The sequence below is a fragment of the Pelophylax lessonae genome, assembly GCF_965119305.1.
Source record: "Pelophylax lessonae genome assembly, chromosome: 5".
Lineage (NCBI taxonomy): Eukaryota > Metazoa > Chordata > Amphibia > Anura > Ranidae > Pelophylax > Pelophylax lessonae.
Window position 1 is genome coordinate 503,594,686 of NC_138772.1, and position 20,626 is coordinate 503,615,311.

The window sequence follows — 20,626 nt, forward strand, 5'->3', positions numbered from 1 at the left end:
AACATCAATGCATATCATTTGAATAACTGAAATGCTGTATCCGCTAACTAGTACAGTACCCACAAGAAAAGTTTACTGGATGGCAAATCAGCACCTTCATTTATGCAAGTACTTAGTGCTATTCCCTGAGCAATTATGCTAAGGAGTGTTCCCTTCATATGCAAGCGTCTTAACGCGAATATACAGTTTGGCATTTCAGCTGTTTCTAGAATTAGAAGCCTATTTTGTAAATGATGCAATCATGCAGTCTCTGGCTACAGAGTTAAAAGATACCATAGTGTTAGAAAATTCAACCCAAACTTTAAAAAAAGGACTTTCCTCCAATGGATGGCGATATGAAGGCATGTCCAATGAAGAATGCCTTTGCATTGAATATAAATGTATCATTTTTTTAATCGATTTGTGCCTGACTGTGATAGCATGAGGGATTAACAATGATTCCAACAGGGAACTGCCATGAAGAATAAGGCTACTTTCACACGGGCGGTGCACCCGACGGGGTCCGTTCTGCTCCAATCCCCACTGAGCAGGCGGATGACAGCTCCATCTCCGCTCTGTGTGCAGAGACGGAGCTGTCAGATCCCCGCTGTACTCTATGGGAAGATCGGATGAGAACAGACCGCCTGTCCGATCTCATCCGATCCGATCTTCCAGATGGATGGAAAATAGGGTTTCCATCCATCCGGACTTCACAGGCTGGACCGGATAGCAGCGGGTGTCAGCGGAGATGTCTTTGCTGACACCTGCTGCCCCATAGCGATGCATTGAGAATCCGATCAGGTCAGCCTGAAAAACTGACAGGCGGATCAGATCGCCTGTGTGAAAGGGGCCTAAGCGCAGCATGCTCATTGATGCACAAAGGTTACAATAACCATGCAATTATTATCAATTTTGAACAAGAATAAAATGCGCAGATGTGGCTGTAAAATTCCTGCCATTGCTAAAAAAAATGCAAAGCCATTATGCAATTCTGTATTTATAAAATGACCACTTTGCCTTCGTCATCGGCCTGTGTGTTTCCCATTTCCCAATGGGAAATCCAAATTCATGATTCATTGCTGGATTTTCTATTTCCTGCAAGTAGGAGCCCCATCGCTTTCTGTGCCAATGAAAGTGCATATCTCTTCAACAAAGATAATGCAATAAAAACACTCTATGATGCATTTCCAGTGTTGCAGAAACACACTACAGTCCATTTAACATGGTTTACTATGGGTCATGTTCACATCTGTGTATTTTATGGAAAGGGCCAGGGACCCGCAGTTTGTGTTTTTGGTTATATAGACCTCAATAAATCAAAAATGTGTATTGAAAAACACAAAATGCGCCTGGAATATGCATCAACTGCAACCTGCAGAGGTGTGAACCAGCCCTTAGTGGAGAAAGGGTAGAACGACTGTCAGGATCTGGATATAATCTTCGCCCTTCTTGGGGACTCAAACAGCAAGGGAAAAAAAATTGTATTAAAAAAGCGGGAATGGAGGCGTATTGGACTTGTCACGACTACAGGGAAGGACAAATTACTTATACCAGCACCCCATTTCTCCATTATCCAAAAGCAAACAGTAACTACAACTTTAGACAGAAGGCCTTTGGGGTTATCTACCCCCTCAACCCCCAGAACTGTTTCTATCTCAGATTACCCATGGATTAAAGGGCCAGTACTCCTTTCTTGATCTGATTTTGGAGTCTAGCTTTTTATACCCCTATGAAGACATTCTCCCATGTGTGGAGTAACTTCATTCTAAACTTTGGGATATCCTCAGTTTCATTCTTGGAGGTTCTCAACCCCTCACTGTCATCTTTATACGTTCTGTATTCCCCTGATTTTTCATGGGCTAGGGCTCTCACATCTGCCGGGAGACATCTATCTGATATCGGCCTGCTTTTGCACGTTTTGTACCCTGCTTTCCCTTGGATGCTGAATCAAGCTTTCACAAAAAGACTTCTAAAAGCCCCAGAGGAAGCGGTTGTATTCCCCGAAACATGTTGGGCACAATTTACAAGGATGATGCTTATTGCAGATAATATATGTTATTTGTTGTCTCATCCATGGTATCAGATATGCAGAGCCTTTTCAACTGTGATGCATATGATCTGTTTTCAATATTAATGATTTTACAGTGATTTAATAAATATATTTTTATATAAAATTTGCATTTCCTGTGTCCAGTGTTTATGGTACCATCAAAGTCCAATACGCCTCCATTTCCTCTTTTTTCATACATGTAGATTTGGACGTTTGACACCTCAAAATGTAATATAAGGGAAACAAATTGACAGATATCTCGCTGCGCTGTCCAAAACAAGAAGAAAAAATGTGTGCTGGAATTTCACTCTAAGGCCTGGTTCACACCTATGCAGGTTGCAAATTCCAGGTGCATTTTGCGTTTTTCAATTAACATTTTTGAAACATTGAAGTCTATGGAACCAAAAAGAAAAGGTCCCTGGCCCTTTCCATAAAATGCACAGATGTGAACATGACCCATAGGAAACCATGTTTAATGGACTGTAGTGTGTTTCTGCAAAACTGAAAACGGACTAAAAAAATGCATAGGTGTGACCCAGGCCTAAAAGCAGGACTAAACCCTTCCAATCCTTTTCAACTGAGAAAGCTGCCATTTTGGCCTCTTTTTGATCTTCAACTGCCATGATGCTGTACATATGATCAGTTATGGCACCAGACATTTTATGATTTGACAGTTTGATTGAGAGCACAAGCAAAAGGGACAGTTACATTCCTGACACATTTTTAAACTGTTAAATGGATGGTTTTAGTTCAGCTTTAAGCTGGGTATACACTTGTAGAATTTCGTAAGACATTTTTTATTTCAACAAGTATGTTGTAAGAACATTCAATAATTTTTCCAATCATTAGCAGGGTCCAATCAAAGTTTCTTTCTCTATCAAAGTGATGAGAAATTTCAAAATGGGAGCATGAAATTTTCTTCTCGAGTGTACATATTTCTAACAATGTACAGTATGTGACTTTTGTTCAGTAAAGTCCATTCATTGCAAAATCAAATTTTAACCACTTGCCGACCACCCTATAGCAGTGATGGGGAACCTTGGCACCCCAGATGTTTTGGAACTACATTTCCCATGATGCTCAACTACACTACAGAGTCCATGAGCATTATGGGAAATGCAGTTCCAAAACATCTGGGGTGCCAAGGTTCGCCATCACTGCCCTATAGCAATTTTACTGCTACAGGGCGGCCGCGCTACATAGGATCACGTATATATATATATATATATACGTGATCCTGCACTTCTGGGTATCAGGCGTGAGTGCCTGCGGCCGGCAGCTCGCTCCTGCTGTGATTCTTAACAGCGGGTCCCACGGACCTGCCGGCACCCATTTGATCATCATGTAGACAGGAAGAACGGCGATTTGCCTATGTAAACAAAGCAGATCTCCATTCTGTCAGTAGGGAAGGCATTGATCCTGGAACATAGATCAATGCCATCCCCTAGTAAAAGCACCTCCCACACTGTAATAAAACACTGGCTAGGCACACAGTTAACCCTTTGATCGCCGGTGATGTTTAACCCCTTACCAGCCCGTGTCATAAGTACAGTAACAGTGCATATTTTTAGCACTGATCACTGTATTAGTGTGGCTGGTCCGCAAAAAGTGTCAGTTAGTGTCCTGACTGTCTGCTGCAACATCACAGTCCAGCTATAAGTCGCTGATTGCTGCCATTACTAGTAAAAAAAAGTAAAATAAATAAAAATATCCCCTAGTTTGTAGATGCTAAATAACTTTTGCGTAAACCATTCAATATACGCTTATTGGGATTTTTGTTTACTAAAAATATGTAGCAGAATACATATTGGCCAAAATTGATGAAGAAATTAGATTTCCAATTTTTTTTTTTTTTTTATTGGATTTGTTTGATAGCAGAAAGTAAAAAATGTTTTTTTTTTTTTCTTTCAAAATTGTCTATCAATTTTTGTTTATAGCGCAAAAAAATAGAAACCGACGTGGTGTTTAAATTCCACCAAAAGAAAGCTCTATTTGTGGGAAAAACAGGACATACTTTTTGTTTGGATACAGTTTCAATTGTCAGTTAAAGTAATGCAGTGCCGTATAGCAAAAAAATGGCCTGGTCATGAAGGGGGGTAAGTCTTCCAGAGGGCAAGTGGTTAAAAGTAAACAAAATCTTGAACTACTTTCATTCGAAAGACATTCAAATGTCTTTCTTTTTCTTTTGTACTTTTGTACTTGTAATGTCTTTCTTTTTCTTTTGTACTTTTGTACAAACTATTGTACGAACTTTCATTCAAAATTCTACTGATGTATACCCGCCTTAAGCATTGGTACTGCCTAATTTCAGGAATAAATGAGTCTTTGTAGAGCATTTACTGCCACACTGACTGCATGCCTAGCCACAATATGAATGCAAATAGGTTAAAGTGGAACTAAACTCACATATTTATTTTTACAATAAATAATCTATTTTTTTTATTTTTTATTATTATTTAAAAAAAAAAAGTCTCTTAGCATTGTTTTCTGACTTCTTTTTCATTTGTGTCTGCTTCCTTACTGATACCAGTGTGGAGCGAGCAATGCCTATTATTTCTGGTCATATGCTCTGCTCTATGCAAACTACGATTCACATAGCGCTGAATGAATCTGAAGGTAGATGTGTAGTCCATCTTAGATGTGAACAGGAAAGGGTGGCTTCCTTCATACACACACAAGGGAGGCATGGAGAATGAGCGTAGCCACCCTAAAACAGCAAGATTGAGAATAGCAGGAAAAAGCTTTGGAATAAATGAAGAGATAGATAGAAGGTAGATTCTACTTATATTTCAACATACTGCATTTTTTTTTTTTTTAATTATTAAAAAAAATGTGAGTTTAGTGCCACTTTAAGTCATGTTGCATTGATTTCATTACAGCCCCACAATCATTATCAACATTGTTAATATAAGTCTTAAAAATTTATTAAATCATTATGTAAGTAATTGTGATACATGACTGTATCATTAAGGTGAAATGCAGGTGAAGGATGGAGGACTTACTTCCCCAAGACACAATCATTTTGCCCATATGTATAAACATGTGAGCTTATTCCCATAAGCAGACATGTTTTTTGTACATAATGATTTGATTCCATAAAGGTGCCATTTTGTCAATTTATTAAAACCTGTATCAATAAATGACCACTTTGTTGTAAACCAATATTTACAGGATTACGGACTAACACTTCACTAGAAATGGGAACATTCCGGTTTACTATAAAGGGTAAACTTCACTCTAAATTTAAACTATAAATGGTGAATTTCACTCTAAATAGTAATTATTCAGATACTATGGGGTTGATTTACTAAAACAGGAGCACTCAGAATCTAGTGCAGCTGTGCATTGTAGCCAATCAGCTTCTAACTTCAGCTTGTTCAATTAAGCTTTGACAATAAAACCTGGAAGCTGATTGGTTTCTATGCAGAGCTGCACCAGATTAAGCGCTCTCCAGGTTTAGTAAACCAACCCCTATGTGATGTTGTCAGATCCCAAAACACTCAAAGTGTGTCATCATATGAATGAAGTTTGATCTCAAAAAATGGTTGGCTCACCGCCTGCATAAACTGTGACCTCAATAATTACTTGTGAAACTGAAAAATGTGAGCTAGCATACTATATAGTGGCACAGAATTTAGCCGCAGTGACTTTCTGGACCTGGGGATGTCACATGTTTCTAATCCAAGGATAGGTTCCTAAGATGGCCAACATACTGTACCAAAGTAATACACACACAAAATATGGCCTTTTATTCAGTAAACAAATGGCTGAATAAAGGAACGATTTGCATAGAAGTTAGTTAAATTCTTGTATCTCTTATTTCCACTGGGCATTAATTGCACACCATACAAAGCCAAACAAAACTTTCTAAAATATATTTCAGGTCCTTCAAAACAAAAGGTGTACAAAATCGGACAGTTTTGCTTTCGTTTGAAAGCAGACACAGACCCAAAGCGGAGTTCCACCCAAAAGTGGAACTTCCACTCTTTTGTCCCCCCCCCCCCCCTGCGGTGCCACATTTGGCAGCTTTCAGGGGGGGGGACCTGTTTTTGACAGGTACCCTTCCCCACTTCCGGGATACGGCGCCACTCCTCTGAAGTTCGGCCCCCTCCTCCCTCCTCCACCGCCAAGCCAAAAGGAATGTGCATGCGCAGTAGGGACCCGCCCGTGAAGCCACAAGGCTTCACTTCCGGGTTCCCTTACCGGCAATGGCGGCGGCAGCACCCGACATCCGATGGAAACATCGGCTGCGGTGCTGACATCGCTGGACTCCAGGACAGGTAAGTGTCCTAATATTAAAAGTTAGCAGCTACAGTATGTGTAGCTGCTGTCTTTTCATTTTTGGAGGAGGGGGAGGCGGAACTCCGCTTAAATAAAAAAGGCCTGTCCACTGGCAGCATGCTGCAGAAAAGGACCCTTGCTCTCTATGCAGAAGCAGTGGTCCTACAAGAGTCAAAGGTAAAGCTCTGCAATAGCAGGAAAGCAAAACTCTAAAGATTTCACACATCTTTCACTTTGTTGCACCTGAAGTATATTTAGCTGATTTAAACTGAAAGTTCTGTTAGGCTTTAACGGTAGATACATTTTTCACAACTATTTACACAATGGTTTAATCCATTTAGAAAACCTCCCTATGTTATGCGGAGCCACAGATTTTGGCTTCAATGACTTCTTTTGGGTTATGGACGATTTTTACTTTGTGTTTTGCACACCTATACCTGTATATCAGTGGCATGTACAGTCTTCCTTTAATGGGTGAATTCTGTAAACTGAAGAACTGTAAGTAACAATGTATCATATACACGTTGAACTGGCCATGCTGTTATTTGTTCTTACGTTAATTACGGTTACAAAAAGGAACATAAATGAAACGTCCACAGTTTCAAACTGTATTTAGAAATTACAAGCTACTGAATTTCTATTCAGAGAATCCGTATCTAGTTAATTGTGCTAAGTGCTAACATTTTTTTTTTATTCTTTCGTTTTTCCATTCTTTTCAGCTTGTGCAACGTTCCTATGTAGACCTCTCTGGATATGAGTAGTGAAATCATACTTGTCCGTGCAAAGATGTTGGCATATACTACATTGAAAAGGTCCACTTTCCCCATGGCAACTCATATGTAGAGCGTACATGACTTCATCCAGAAACACAATGCCACAGTGCACACATTTCGTTGAAAGTTCATCTTGAGTACTTCGATCCACTTTTTCAGTTTTCACTACATTCAAGGGGCCATCATCCTTTGCACTTAAAGAAGGTGACTTAGTTTTTTCTTTTGAGGCCCCGCTGGATGCAGATCCAGGTCTGGAATGCTTCATTGCCAAGTCTAGAGGAATGTCATTGTCAGATCCAACAGTGGAATATTGAGCAGGCAGATTAAAGGTGGGATAAGGCACGTAATTTGGGCAAGGGTTTGGTAGGCCAGGCACATGACTCAAGTAGTGAGGATTCCCAGGAACAGACAGCTTATACTTACTCCAAAATCGCAGCCAGTCAGCTTCATTCTGGAAGTCATTGTGAACAAAGGGGAGTCCAAACACTGGATACTGATACTTTTCTATGGGACTTCCTGGTGGGGAGTAATTTGGATGCTTAATAGGTCTCATGTACTTTTCAATTGGGCTACCTCTTTCTGAGCTGCCTTTGCTGTCAGAGACAGATGAACTATTCCCTGGATCTCCACAGCTTTCCTGAGGGCTTTTAATCTGTATGTGCAAAGGTTGCATCCTTTTGTGTATATCCATGGTTTGGCTGACTAATATTGTCTGCTGGGCAGAATGGCTTTTAGTCAATGAAGATGGGGACTCATATTTATTCATACCAAGTTGCTGAGCTTCTCTCTGGTGACCTTCCATTGAATGATCCTCCGACCTCCTCTCTAAAGGACTTCCATTAGTTTGTTCTTCGCTGTTACCTCTTTGATGTTTGTTTAACTGTTCCGTCTGCAGTGCTTCTGGGTTAAGGCGTTTCCTTGTCCGTCTTCTAATAATCTGCTCACCATTGTTCTGCTTAATGATATTCAAAGGTCTTGGAGTCTGTGTAAGAGATGAAACACATATTAGATAAAACAAAAGATGTTCTACTTTTAATGATATTTAATGGGGGGTAATCAGACACCTCTTTTCCATTTGCTAGCATTGACACAAGTATAGAATTTGGTTTTAAAAAAAGGAAAAGACAAAGTTCTTATTTCCGCAGGTTAAAGACTTGTTAATATTTAATTACCGGATTAACTGGCTGCACTGCTGTGATGCAGTTAAAAATCTATGCTTGCAAATTTTAAACACACAATAAAATCATTAAGCTGTTCATCTCAGCCTACAGACATTCGCTATTTATTTTTTTCAGCTCCAGTTGCTTTTAGTGTACAACATTGTGCTCAAATAAAGCTGGCCATAAATGGAGCAATTTTCATTCCTGCAACTTGTGGTTGAAGGAAAGAAAATCACTTGACTACCCCATCAACACTCCCTTCGGCAGAGCTATTATGTTCTCCTAGCGGGGAGGAGGGGGGTCCCTGCTGAACTGGCCGAGATTCGAACCATCTATGGCCGGCTTAAAACAACTTCTGTGAAGCATCAATATTGTTAAAGGAAACCTGCACTAAAGGAAGTATGATGGTTGTCACGGTTGACTTCTTCTGGAATTAGCCTAATCTTGACCCAGAACAAGAATGAAGATCAAGTGTTCTGCCATCATTTTCGTTCACAATTATTTTATTGCTTTTCCAAAACTGTAGACAAGTACACTGAAGAAAAGCCATATAAACACACAGCATGCATTGCATGGCAGCTAGGTTGGCAAGTGCACTGAGTGGAGATGAAAGGAGGCAGATTATATACATACACTCAACAAATAATCCAAGAAGCACATGCTCCCAGATAAAGCATGTGGGTGTGAGCGATCATTAGATCAATGGGGGGGAGGGGGGGGGGGTTTGTGGTCCTGACTGGATGTAGATGGTGATACTGGATGTATAGATAAAGGTCTCTGGGTTTAGCTGTCAGATGAAAGGGTATTGTCGCAGGCTCCAGGGACACTACAGTAGAGGAGGGAGGATGAGAGGAAAGGGGTATAATGCTGGCTGTAAAGTAAAAGTTGAGAAAGTATGAGGTGTGGAGAATAAAGTAGGTAATTTGGAGGGGGGAGGAAGGAGGTGTGGAGCTTGGCTGGAGACTCCCAATGCATGTGTTTCACCAATATTGCAAGACTAGGGTTTTGGATTTGGGTTTGGGTTTGGTCAAGGTTTGGATTGCAGCTGTATGCAAGCTAAGGTGACCATATTTTAAACATTTAGTGTCATTCAGTATAGAAGTGAATGTCTCATGAATCATGGTGCCAATTATCTGTTGCTTCACCTCTATGAAATTCAAAGTGGGCAGCTGGCATGTTGAGTATCACTTCCTAAGAACTGTGAACCAGGTTTTTTATTGAATATGGTTCTGCATTCTTAATTTTCTGAATACTTCTTTTAGATCAATAAAGTATTAAAATCAGGGGACCAGCATGACTGCCAGGAACTAGACTGCAGAATGAGCAGCCTTTATATTTCTTTTTTAGCAATGTTTTTCAAATGTATATTCATTTTCCCAGTGATGATTCCCTGTGCTGAGGGAACATTAACCCACACCCCATCAGGGAACCAGCTAGGCACATTTAACGCCTGAGCGCTCAACTCAATGGTAAGAATAAATTAACATTCTGGCCAATGGAATCAATGAACGCCAAAACATTTGGTGCGCCTAATCGCGTGTTTAAAACACAGTGTTGGTCATGTTTTTTAAACTTCTTTTTTTCCTCCCAGTAGCAAAGGTGTCATGAGCAGTAAAATAAATTAAAAAAAAATGTCCTGTGTGCATGAGGCCCAAAAGGTAAGAAATATATATATATATTTTTTTAGTTATGCTGTGTGAATGGGAACGCATAACAAACATGTATGGGGTTTTCTCAAATTTTTCCTGCAAAAGTGGCAATACCCTTTAAAGTGTAAGTGACTGTGTTCTTTGCCAATATGGAAGTTTCTGAGTTATAACTGAAAAAAGACCAGCAAACTGGATGTATTTGTATCTATGTGCTCCATGGCCAGCAGGCATTTGTTGGACATTAGACTCTCTCTCAGAAGGTGTGATTAAAGAGGAGAAATCTCATGCTGGATATCTATACTGATATGGACTGGGTAATGTGTTAGGAGCGAAAGGATGCCACATCATTTGATTGAAATTTAAATTATAAACCTACAGAGGGCTGTTTTCAAAGACACCCCAAAAATCAAAGTAAAACAAATGATGCAGTAGGCTAGTCCATTTTGCTGAAATTTCAATGCAGCAACTCAAAATGGTCCTCAGTAGTTTGTATGACCCCCATGTGTTTATATGCATGCCTGACAACATTGGGGCATGCTCCTAATGAGACAACGAATGGTGTCCTGGGGTATTTCCTACCAGATCTGGACCAGGGCATCACTGAGCTCCTGAACAAACTGAGGTGCAACCTGGTGGCATTGGATGGACCAAAACATGTTTCAGAGATGTTCTATTGGATTTAGGTCAGACGAGCGTGGGGGCCATTCAATGGTATCAATTTCTTTATCCTCAAGGAACTGGCTGCATACTCTCACCACCGGAGGTCGGGCATTGTCATGCCCCAGGAATAACCCAGGACCCACTGCACCAGTGTAGGGTCTGACAATGGGTCCAAGGATTTCATCCCGATACCCAATGGCAGTCAGGGTCCCATAGTCTAGACCATCTCCCCAGACCATCACTGACTCACCACTGAACCAGTCATGCTAAACGATGTAGCATGCAGCATAACATTCTCCATGGCTTCTCCAGGCCCTTTCACGTCTTTCACATGTACTCAGGGTAAACCTGCACTCATCTGTGAAAAGCACAGGGCTCCAGTGGTGGATCTGCCAATTCCGGTATTTAATGGAAAATATCAATCAAGCAGTGAGCACAGGGCCCACTAGGGGACGTCAGGCCCTCAGGCCACTCTCATGAAGTCTGTTTCTGTTTGTTTGGTCAGAGACATTCACACCAGTGGCCTGCTGGATGTCATTTTATAGGGCTCTGGCAGTGCTCATCCTGTTTCTCCTTGCACAAAGGAGCAGATACCCGTCCTGTGGATGGGTTAAGGATCTCCTACAGCCCTGTCCAGCTCTCCTAGAGTAACTGCCTGTCTCCAGGAATCTCCTCCATGCTCTTGAAACTTTGCTGGGAGACACAGCAAACCTTCTAGCAATGATACGTATTGATGTGCCATTCTGGAGGAGTTGGACTGCCTGTGCAACCTCTATAGGGTCCAGATATCGCCTCATGCTATCAGTACTGACACTGACCCTAACCAAATCAAAAACTAGGGAAAAACAGTCAGAAAAATGAGTAGGGGAAAAAAATTTCATTGGCCTTCACCTGTAAAACCATTCCTGTTTTGGAGGTCATCTCATTGTTGCCCATCTAGTGCACCTGTTGTTAATTTTATTAACACCAAAGCAGCTGAAACTGATTAACAACACCCTCTGTTACTTAACTGACCAGATCAATATCCCAGGAGTTTAATTGACTCAATGCTATACTCTGATTATAAAGTGTTCCTTTAATTTTTTTGAGCAGTGTATTTATTTAGGTCAGGAGTGTGGAAACATCCACCCCAAGAATTAAATAAGACCTAAAGTGTTCAATATATATTGTATATAAAAACAGCAACAACATACTAAATTGCTACTGAGAGTTTTTACTATTATTTTGCTTAAAATACCTGTGAGCTTCTGGTCTATTTTTATTTTATACTTCTTGCTTCTCTTGTATATTTTTCTCAATGTTATCATCTTTCTGAATTTCAAATATTATCAGATATGGAAGTTTAGATTCTGCAATGCTTCATTTTACCTGCCTCTCTTCCCTTCTACATCAGATGACTGACATAAAATCTGATGGCTATGAATAAGCAAAAAGGAACGGGAAAAAAAAAACATTCCAAGTAATACAGCTTCGAAATGAAAGTGCCATGCTATGTTTCAATACATTTTTGGAATAAATGGGAAATGGAGTTTATTCAGAGGAAGAAGGAAACGCAACAATGGACAGTTTAAACCCTTCTTTAAAGAATTTGTTGCACTTCATAAGTCAAAAGAAAATACTGCAGGTAAAGTTCACAATAAATTCCGTTGCAGGAAAATATTTCAGTGCCAATAATAGGAGTACTCAAGGGAGCAGTGGATTTCGGGCTATTTTCCAGAGGAGTGGAGAAATTCACAATAAATATTATGTGAAGGGATGGTAAAAGAGGTTTTGTTAACAGCTAATGTTGCTGAACAAGACAGCAGTCTAGCACTCTGTAAATAAATGTTGTGTGCTGTATTTGTTGGGGAAGATACAAGAGCATCACAAAACAACAAAACCCATTAAAAACACCCAAAAGCAATAGTGTACCACTAAAGGATCTAAACATTTAAATTAAAATTCCACTTTTGCTAAACAACTGATATAAACTACAAAAAATAATTAGTAAAAAATGGTGCGACAGCGCCTGGCCCTTCTAGGGTAAAAGATGCTAAAACCTGCTGCCCTTTTAATTGTAAAAAACAATATCAAGAAAGAAAAATTGGTAAAAAGACGCTGGTGACCTTGGATGTTAAATGAATATAATTAAATATATCAAACCTAGCTCTTTTTCTTAAAGTGATAAATTATATAAATTATTATGACTAGGTAAATATCAAAATCACATAAAATGGTAAGGGTGCTGGTGGCACATAAGTGTGCTGTGTTAAGTACACATAATAATAAATACTGTAAAACCAATATTATTAATATTAAAGTGCTAGTGACACACAAATGTGCTGTGCAAAATAAAATAAAGTGCTTAATTGTGCAAAAATACCATATATTGTTTAGTATTAACTGGATTATACAATAAATATTTGATAAATTATTAGTGTTATAATAAATTAGTGCATATAAAGTTCTTTAATAGTGGACTGTGATCCAAGCTGTGACAACAGTTGCATGAACTGGGATCACAGTCCACTATTAAAGCACTTTATATGCACTAATTTATTAGAACACTAATAATTTATGAAATATTTATTTTTATATTTATTGTATAATCCAGTTAATACTAAACAATATATGGTATTTTTGCACTATTAAGCACTTTATTTAATTTTGCACAGCACATTTGTGTGTCACTAGCACTTTAATATTGGTTTTACAGTATTTATTATTATGTGTACTTAACACAGCACACTTATGTGCCACCAGCACCCTTACCATTTTATGTGATTTTGATATTTACCTAGTCATAATAATTTATATAATTTATCACTTTAAGAAAAAGAGCTAGGTTTGATATACAGTAAACCCCTGGCTCCATCACGGTTCAGTTTTTGCGGTCCCGGTATATTGCGTTTTTTTTTGTAATGTTATTTTACCATATAAATCATTAAAAATGAAATATTTTTGTGTTTTCCATAGCTCTTGCTATGTCTCTGAGTATCTTTTATGTGATTAAATGAGTTTCTATTGTTTTAAAAGTGTGTTTAAAGACCTTAAAATGCTTTTACACGTACAGTGACAGTAAAAAAACATGTCTACAATGCATTTTAATAGGGTTTTTCTATTTCACGGATTTTCACTTTTTGCGGCTGGGTCCGGAACGTAACCCCCGCAATGGAGAGGGGTTTACTGTATTTAATTATATTAATTTAGCATCCAAGGTCACCAGCGCCTTTTTACCAATTTTTCTACAAAATATAATTGCTAGACAGGCCATTTTTTTCATTAAATGTTATGCTACGAGTTTCAAAATCTGAAAAAAATTAAAATGTTGGTTCCTTTTCATCAGGACAGCTGGGGCAAAATCCAACAAAAATATTTTATTTACTACTGGTGGTCTTGCTTCACTGCTTTTTCCTGCAAGACTGCACAGAGCCTTTAGGTAAATTACTGCCACTATTTGCAGTAGGAATTCCATTTTTGTTGAGATACTTTCAAAGATTGTCATGAAAAATGATGATAAATCAGGAGACAAATATATATATACTGGGTGTTGATACAACTAAAGATAATGATTTTTAAAATATGAATTCAAGCAGTTGCTGTGGCCCGGCCTGTTAAAGCCAAATAGTTATTAAAATATAGGAAGAAAGTAACAATGTAACTTCTCCCGCAACACAGCGCTTGCTAAAAATAGGTGCTCTGAATTGAACACGTGCAAAAAAACCTTGTAGGTACGTAAAAGAACAAACCAATGGTATTGGGTGCAATGATATTCTATAAATAATCCCTTGCAAATAGGTTAAATAGCTGGGAAAAAACCTCTGTGTATATAAAGTGCAGTGGCTATACTATAAAAACAATAAATACATATACATAAATGAATGAATAAATAAAATAAATTATAAAAAAGTCCAATGGCATAAATTAGTCAATAAATTAGTCTTTCTTTCTTTATAACTCAGACTTGGACTAATTTATGCCATTGAACTTTTTTATCATGAATTTTTATTGTTAAATTTTCACAATTTGTTTCTTGGATGTGTTTATCTGCCATTGCACTTTATTAATTGGCTCTTAGTGGCGTATTTTTTTTTTTAATTGATTTATTAATTTATGTATATGTATTTATTGTATTTATAGTATAGCCACTGCACTTTATATACACAGAGGTTTTTTCCCCACCTATTTAACCTTCTATTTGCAAGGGATTATTTATAGGATAGCATTGCACCCAACACCATTGGTTTGTTTTTTAAGTACTTAAGTACTTACAAGATTTTTTTTTTTGCACGTGTTCAATTCAGAGCACCTATTTTTAGCAAGCGCTGTGTTGCGGGAGAAGGTACATCGTTACTTTCTTCCTATATTTTATTAACTATTTTAACAGGCCGACTACTTGAATTCATATTTTACTTCCAAAGATTATTTTAGACTTAAAGTGTATCTAAATCCAATAACGAAATGTTCTAAGCAGAAACACGGATCTCTGTTTTCTTCCAGTTAGGTCATCCCCCACACAGTTAGAAAGCACTCCCTAGGAGCACACTTAACCTTTTTATCGCCCCTGATGTTAACCCCTTCCTTGCCAGTGTCATTAGTACAGTGACAGTGCATTTTTTAGCCCTGATCACTGAAATGGTGTCATGGGTCACCAAAAAAGTGTCACGTAGTGTCAGATTCGTCCACACAATGTAAAAGTCCCGTTAAAAATCACTGATCGCCGCCATAACTACCGTAGTAAAGAAAAAAAATTCTAGAAAACTATCCCATAGTTTGTAGACACTATAACTTTTGCGTAGATAAATCAATATATGCTCATTGGGGTTTTTTTTTTTTTTTTTTACCAAAAATATGTAGTAGAATACATATTGGTCTAAATTAATGTATAAAATGTTTTAAAACATTTTTATTGGATAGGTTTTATAGCATAAAGTTAAAAATATTGTTTTTTTTTCAAAACTGTCAAGTCTTTTTTATTTTATAGTGCAAAAATTAACAACTTCAGAGGTGATCAAATACCACCAAAAGAAATCTCTATTTGTGGGGAAAAAAAAGACATACGTTTTATTTGGGTACAGCTTCGCACGTCCGCACAATTGTAACGCAGTGCCATATCGCAAAAAATGGCCTGGTCATTAAGGGGGTAGAACCTTCCGCGGCTGAAGTGGTTAAAGAATAACTTTAAAAAAAAAATTAAATGCACATCTTTTTTGCAGGTGAAAAAAAAATTGCATTTTTTTTTATTGGGAGCCTGGAAAGCATTGCACCCACAATCAGCAATGCAGGGCTCTTGCAGACTCTGTGTGTATGTTGTCTGGCCATACATCATGCAGTCAAGCTGTTACACACGAACAGGAAGCATCAATGAACTACCACAGCGCCCAACAGCATTGTGGTAGTTCATTGAGAACTACAAATCAACAGCCGCAAAGGCTGTAGGACCTTGTAGTTTTCTATTCACAGAACTCTGTGAATATTGAATGATGCGGCACGCCCAATTTTTCAGTTTTTTATTTGTTAAAAAAGTTTGAAATATCCAATAAATTTTGTTCCACTTCATGATTGTGTCCCACTTGTTGTTGATTCTTCACAAAAAATGACAGTTTTTTATCTTTATGTTTGAAGCCTGAAATGTGGCAAATGGTCGAAAAGTTCAAGGGGGCCGAATACTTTCGCAAGGCACTGTACATGTTATTTCCATACCTTGGGGACGACAATACCCCTAAGGTCCACGGACTGATATTTGTTAAAACACGTTATAATCTATATACTTGTATTGGTTTACCTGTACCATTTCTTGAAAACTTTGTTAAGACAATAAATATATATTCAACCATAAAAAAAATTACAAGTCTCCTGGCTTCCTTTTGCAGTGCTGTAGCTCATGCCTCAAGCCTAGGACCTTTGGACTGGCTTCACAGACCATCTTTCTGCACCCCTTTGCTTACATGCAACTCTGCACCTCTCTCTCTTGCAGCACCCGGCTGCTTTGGCCTAGGCACTAGCCTCAGCGCAGAGGACCTAAAGCCTACCGGATGGAGCCCTGAACCACTGTCAAGTCCTGGCTTATAAAGGCTGTGTACACCTTCACACACAGCCTGCTGGTCTCTGGTTAGAACTGGACACTGAGTTAGAGGCTTCATCCCTCCCAAGACTCTTTGAAGTCTCTTGACTCCAGAAGCCAAAAGCATGGCACAAGCTTTTCAAACACCCATGCACACTAGCTCTTAAAGTGTACCTATAGCACCCCTTTGCTTACATGCAACTCTGCACCTCTCTCTCTTGCAGCACCCGGCTGCTTTGGCCTAGGCACTAGCCTCAGCGCAGAGGACCTAAAGCCTACCGGATGGAGCCCTGAACCACTGTCAAGTCCTGGCTTATAAAGGCTGTGTACACCTTCACACACAGCCTGCTGGTCTCTGGTTAGAACTGGACACTGAGTTAGAGGCTTCATCCCTCCCAAGACTCTTTGAAGTCTCTTGACTCCAGAAGCCAAAAGCATGGCAAAAGCTTTTCAAACACCCATGCACATTAGCTCTTAAAGTGTACCTATAGCACCCCTTGGCTTACATGCAACTCTGCACCTCTCTCTCTCTTGCAGCACCCGGCTGCTTTGGCCTAGGCACTAGACTCAGCGCAGAGGACCTAAAGCCTACCGGGTGGAGCCCTGAACCACTGTCAAGTCCTGGCTTATAAAGGCTGTGTACACCTGCACGCACACCCTGCTGGTCTCTGGTTAGAACTGGACACTGAGTTAGAGGCTTCATCCCTCCCAAGACTCTTTGAAGTCTCTTGACTCCAGAAGCCAAAAGCATGGCACAAGCATTTCAAACACCCATATACACTAGCCCTTGAAGTTTATCTATAGCCAATCCATTGTTATCAGGATAAATGGAGAGGGTGAATCTCCCCAGCAGGGACACAGATACAGCAGGGGCACTTTAAGAAAAAACAAAACAAAATGACAAGGGTTCCAACCCTTACCTAAACTCTACAAAGCTTGTTAGAATACACTCTATGATATCATAGTGCACTATAGAAATCAGATTGGGTTTAGTAAACTGAGCAAATATAATTCAAAAAAACACCCAAGTTATTTAAATAAATACAAAACAAGGGACTTGGAAAAAAAAAGCAAACAAACATGGTTTTCCTACCGAGTGCAGTTTTTGGTACAGGCCACAGGCGTTGCAGACATAGCCTCCATTTGCATTCTTTCTCCATAGAGAAGTCTTTGTGGTCAGGCAATTGGCACAAAAAACTCCGGAGCCTCTACGTCTCTGAAAATTAAAGAAAGCAAACCATACATGAAACACAAGCAAATGTATTATTTTTTTTTTCATGTAAAGTCAAATTAGCAAAGGTTTCCTGTAACATAGCCGAAACAAGGTCTACTCTACCGGGATATCAGTGGGCCAAGTCTTCAGGCCAAATTAAGCACAAATGAAATTGTCTTCATCATAATTAGATCTACTTGTTCTAATTAATGACTTTGCTTTTGGACAAACCATAAATTCGGGCTGCTGGCTGAACTTAAGGATTAAATGTCCCTACAATTAAAATTGGCAGGAACATTCATAAAAGAAAATAAAAATGACAAAAGCTATAACATAATATACCTATGTACTTTTATAGTTAGCCCAATGACAAGTATATAAATATTAAAAACCTCAAACACTACGGAATACATTATTAACTTTTCCATTATTATAATTATACAATTTCCATGGACCCTTACTGTTTTGTGACACACACATACACACACACAAAAAAATACTGCAATACATTTCAGGACTAGATCATTTTGAACTGATATCTGGAAGCAGGTAGACCCCCTACATGAGTTGAGTTAGGCTCTGACCCTTCTTCTCATCTCATGTGATTCCAGACAGCTAACTTTGGAAGGCAAAAGCTGCATTTACCTTTCTTGTTTTCATTTCCAGTCTGGACACCTGCACTCTCTATACCAGGGATATGCAAACTGTGGCCCTCCAGCTGTTGCAAAACTACAAGTCCCATCATGTTTCTGCCTCTGGGTGTCATGCTTGTGGCTGTCAGTCTTGCTATGCATCATGAGACTTGTAGTTCTGCAACATCTGAAGGGCCGCAGTTTGCATATCACTGCTCGATACTAGGGATCGACCGAATATCGGCAAGGCCGATATGCATGGCCCTGGAGGTATACTGATATTGCCGATATTTCGGGAACGTGCATGTACCGGAGTGATGCCTGCAGCTAGAGGCATCACCCCGGTACCGGCGTCCATAGCTGACGGTCGGCTATCTTGTAATGACAACTGATGCGGCTGAGAGGCTGTCATTACAAAGAGTGGGAGGGGAAGCCCCCCCCCTCCTGCTGCCTTCCGCGGCTCGCCTGGGTATCCTGTCCCACCGGGAGACCCGGGCAAATAGCCTGCATGGCCGCCGAAGACCCGATCAAAGCCGCATTCGGCTCTGATTGGGTCTCCGTGCAAAAATGAGTGACATCACTTCCGGGTACTGTCTGGCGCCAGATTCAAAAAAAATTACAGCATTCAAAACAGGAAAACATGTTTGAATGCTTTTAAGTACAGAGAAGGGGTTTGGGGTCTTTTAGACCCCCAGATCCCTCCACAAAAGTACCTGTCAAAAAAAACAAAAATTTTTTTAAATGTACAAAAATATCGGCCAATATTAGCCGATGCCGAAATGCATTGGCCAAAATATCGGTATCGGCAACGAAAAAACGATATCGGTCGATCACTACTCTATACAGTAGCTACATTATTGGAGAAGCTGCCTTCTCCTAGCAGTTTATGATCTACAATGGTTACATGCGTGCAGTGCAGCACCTGAATTATAATTTGTGGATCCCTGCAGTTCAGATACTGAATGAAACAAGTAAGTGATGACAATGTTTTCCTTGTTATCTACCCTTGCCTAATGTTATATTGCAGACTGCAGATCTGCAAACATGTAAATAATATTTATACATCTGGGCCTGTCATGGTTACTCTCAAAGTACAGGAAAAGAAAAGGCAGATGTACAGGTTACATTTGCAAAGCACAAAAACAACCACCAAAGAAAAAGGCACCTACAAGGGCTAACGGTATCACAATAATTTTATTCTGGACATAATGCAAAAAGAGAACAACAGACAACACTAAGGAAAAGAACCTTCATTGTCAAGGGACCCCCTATTTATCTCCCCCTCCCCCCCAATGCAACCTTGTCTCCCCACTCCCCCAACTCCATCTGTCCCCTCACAAAAGCGCCCCCTCCCCCCACCAAGCCACTCAGCCCTACCCCCCAAAAACCCATACATTTGCAAAGCACCTTGGTAGCCACAGCTCATAACCAGAAGCAGCTTGCAGCACAAGATTCCAATACTGGCAGCAAAGTTAAACTGGATATAAATGGTCATTCATTAATGGTAAACTAGAAGGGTGGGGAGGTGATACTATAATGTAGGATTAGTAATTCGTCGTGTGTTTTAAAAGTAACATTATCCTTAAACTCCTAACTGCTGTGTGCACATGTTTAGTTTACAGAATCCCTTGATAGGAAAGGCATTGGACCCTTTGGGAAGGTCATGGGAACTTACACCCTACCACATACGTATATGCACTTTAGACTGTCACAATATAGCCTGCATTTTTCCTGCCTGTGTAATTATTAGCTCCTTGCTGCAATGCTTCTCCTATATTTCCTTTCCGTTCTGTCACTTTCTGGTCCGATTCCCAGTCTGCTTCCCTATATATACATGTGCTCAGTGAAGACCCATGTTACAGCCTGAGTGACTTCATAGTTCTCTGAGCACCTGTTTCCTAACTGTTACGTGTTTTTTGTGTCGGAATTCCAGTGTAGTGACCCCGGCTTCGCCTACCGTCTGTGCTTGCCTACTGCCTGCCCTAATATCGGTTTGTTTCCTGGATTTCTTGCTGTCTCCGGCTGCAGTACTCTGCACACAGTAGTGGTCTCCACATCCTCAGCTGGGCAGACCTGGGGGCCGCTGCCCTGGTTCCAGCTTGCTACAAATCCATCCCCACCATCAGGGGCCCTGGTGAAGATGCAGGCTGGACCTTCGACTCCGCAGCCTGTAGTTGGCGATCTAC

At 39.8% G+C, this 20,626-nt stretch overlaps 1 protein-coding gene across 2 annotated transcripts in view; it reads right to left on the reverse strand.

The window, feature by feature from the left end:
• Positions 1 to 6,682: 6,682 nt before the first annotated feature.
• Positions 6,683 to 20,626, reverse strand: part of TRPS1 (transcriptional repressor GATA binding 1) — a 436,341-nt gene continuing 422,397 nt past the window's right edge. For both annotated transcript variants that reach the window (XM_082259357.1, XM_082259356.1), the window contains 2 exons: positions 17,689 to 17,811; positions 6,683 to 8,065 (listed from right to left, as the gene is read on the reverse strand). In XM_082259357.1, the coding sequence (XP_082115483.1) occupies positions 7,001 to 8,065; positions 17,689 to 17,811 (1,188 nt within the window). In that variant the 3' untranslated portion in view covers positions 6,683 to 7,000. The remainder of the gene's footprint in view (positions 8,066 to 17,688; positions 17,812 to 20,626) is intronic.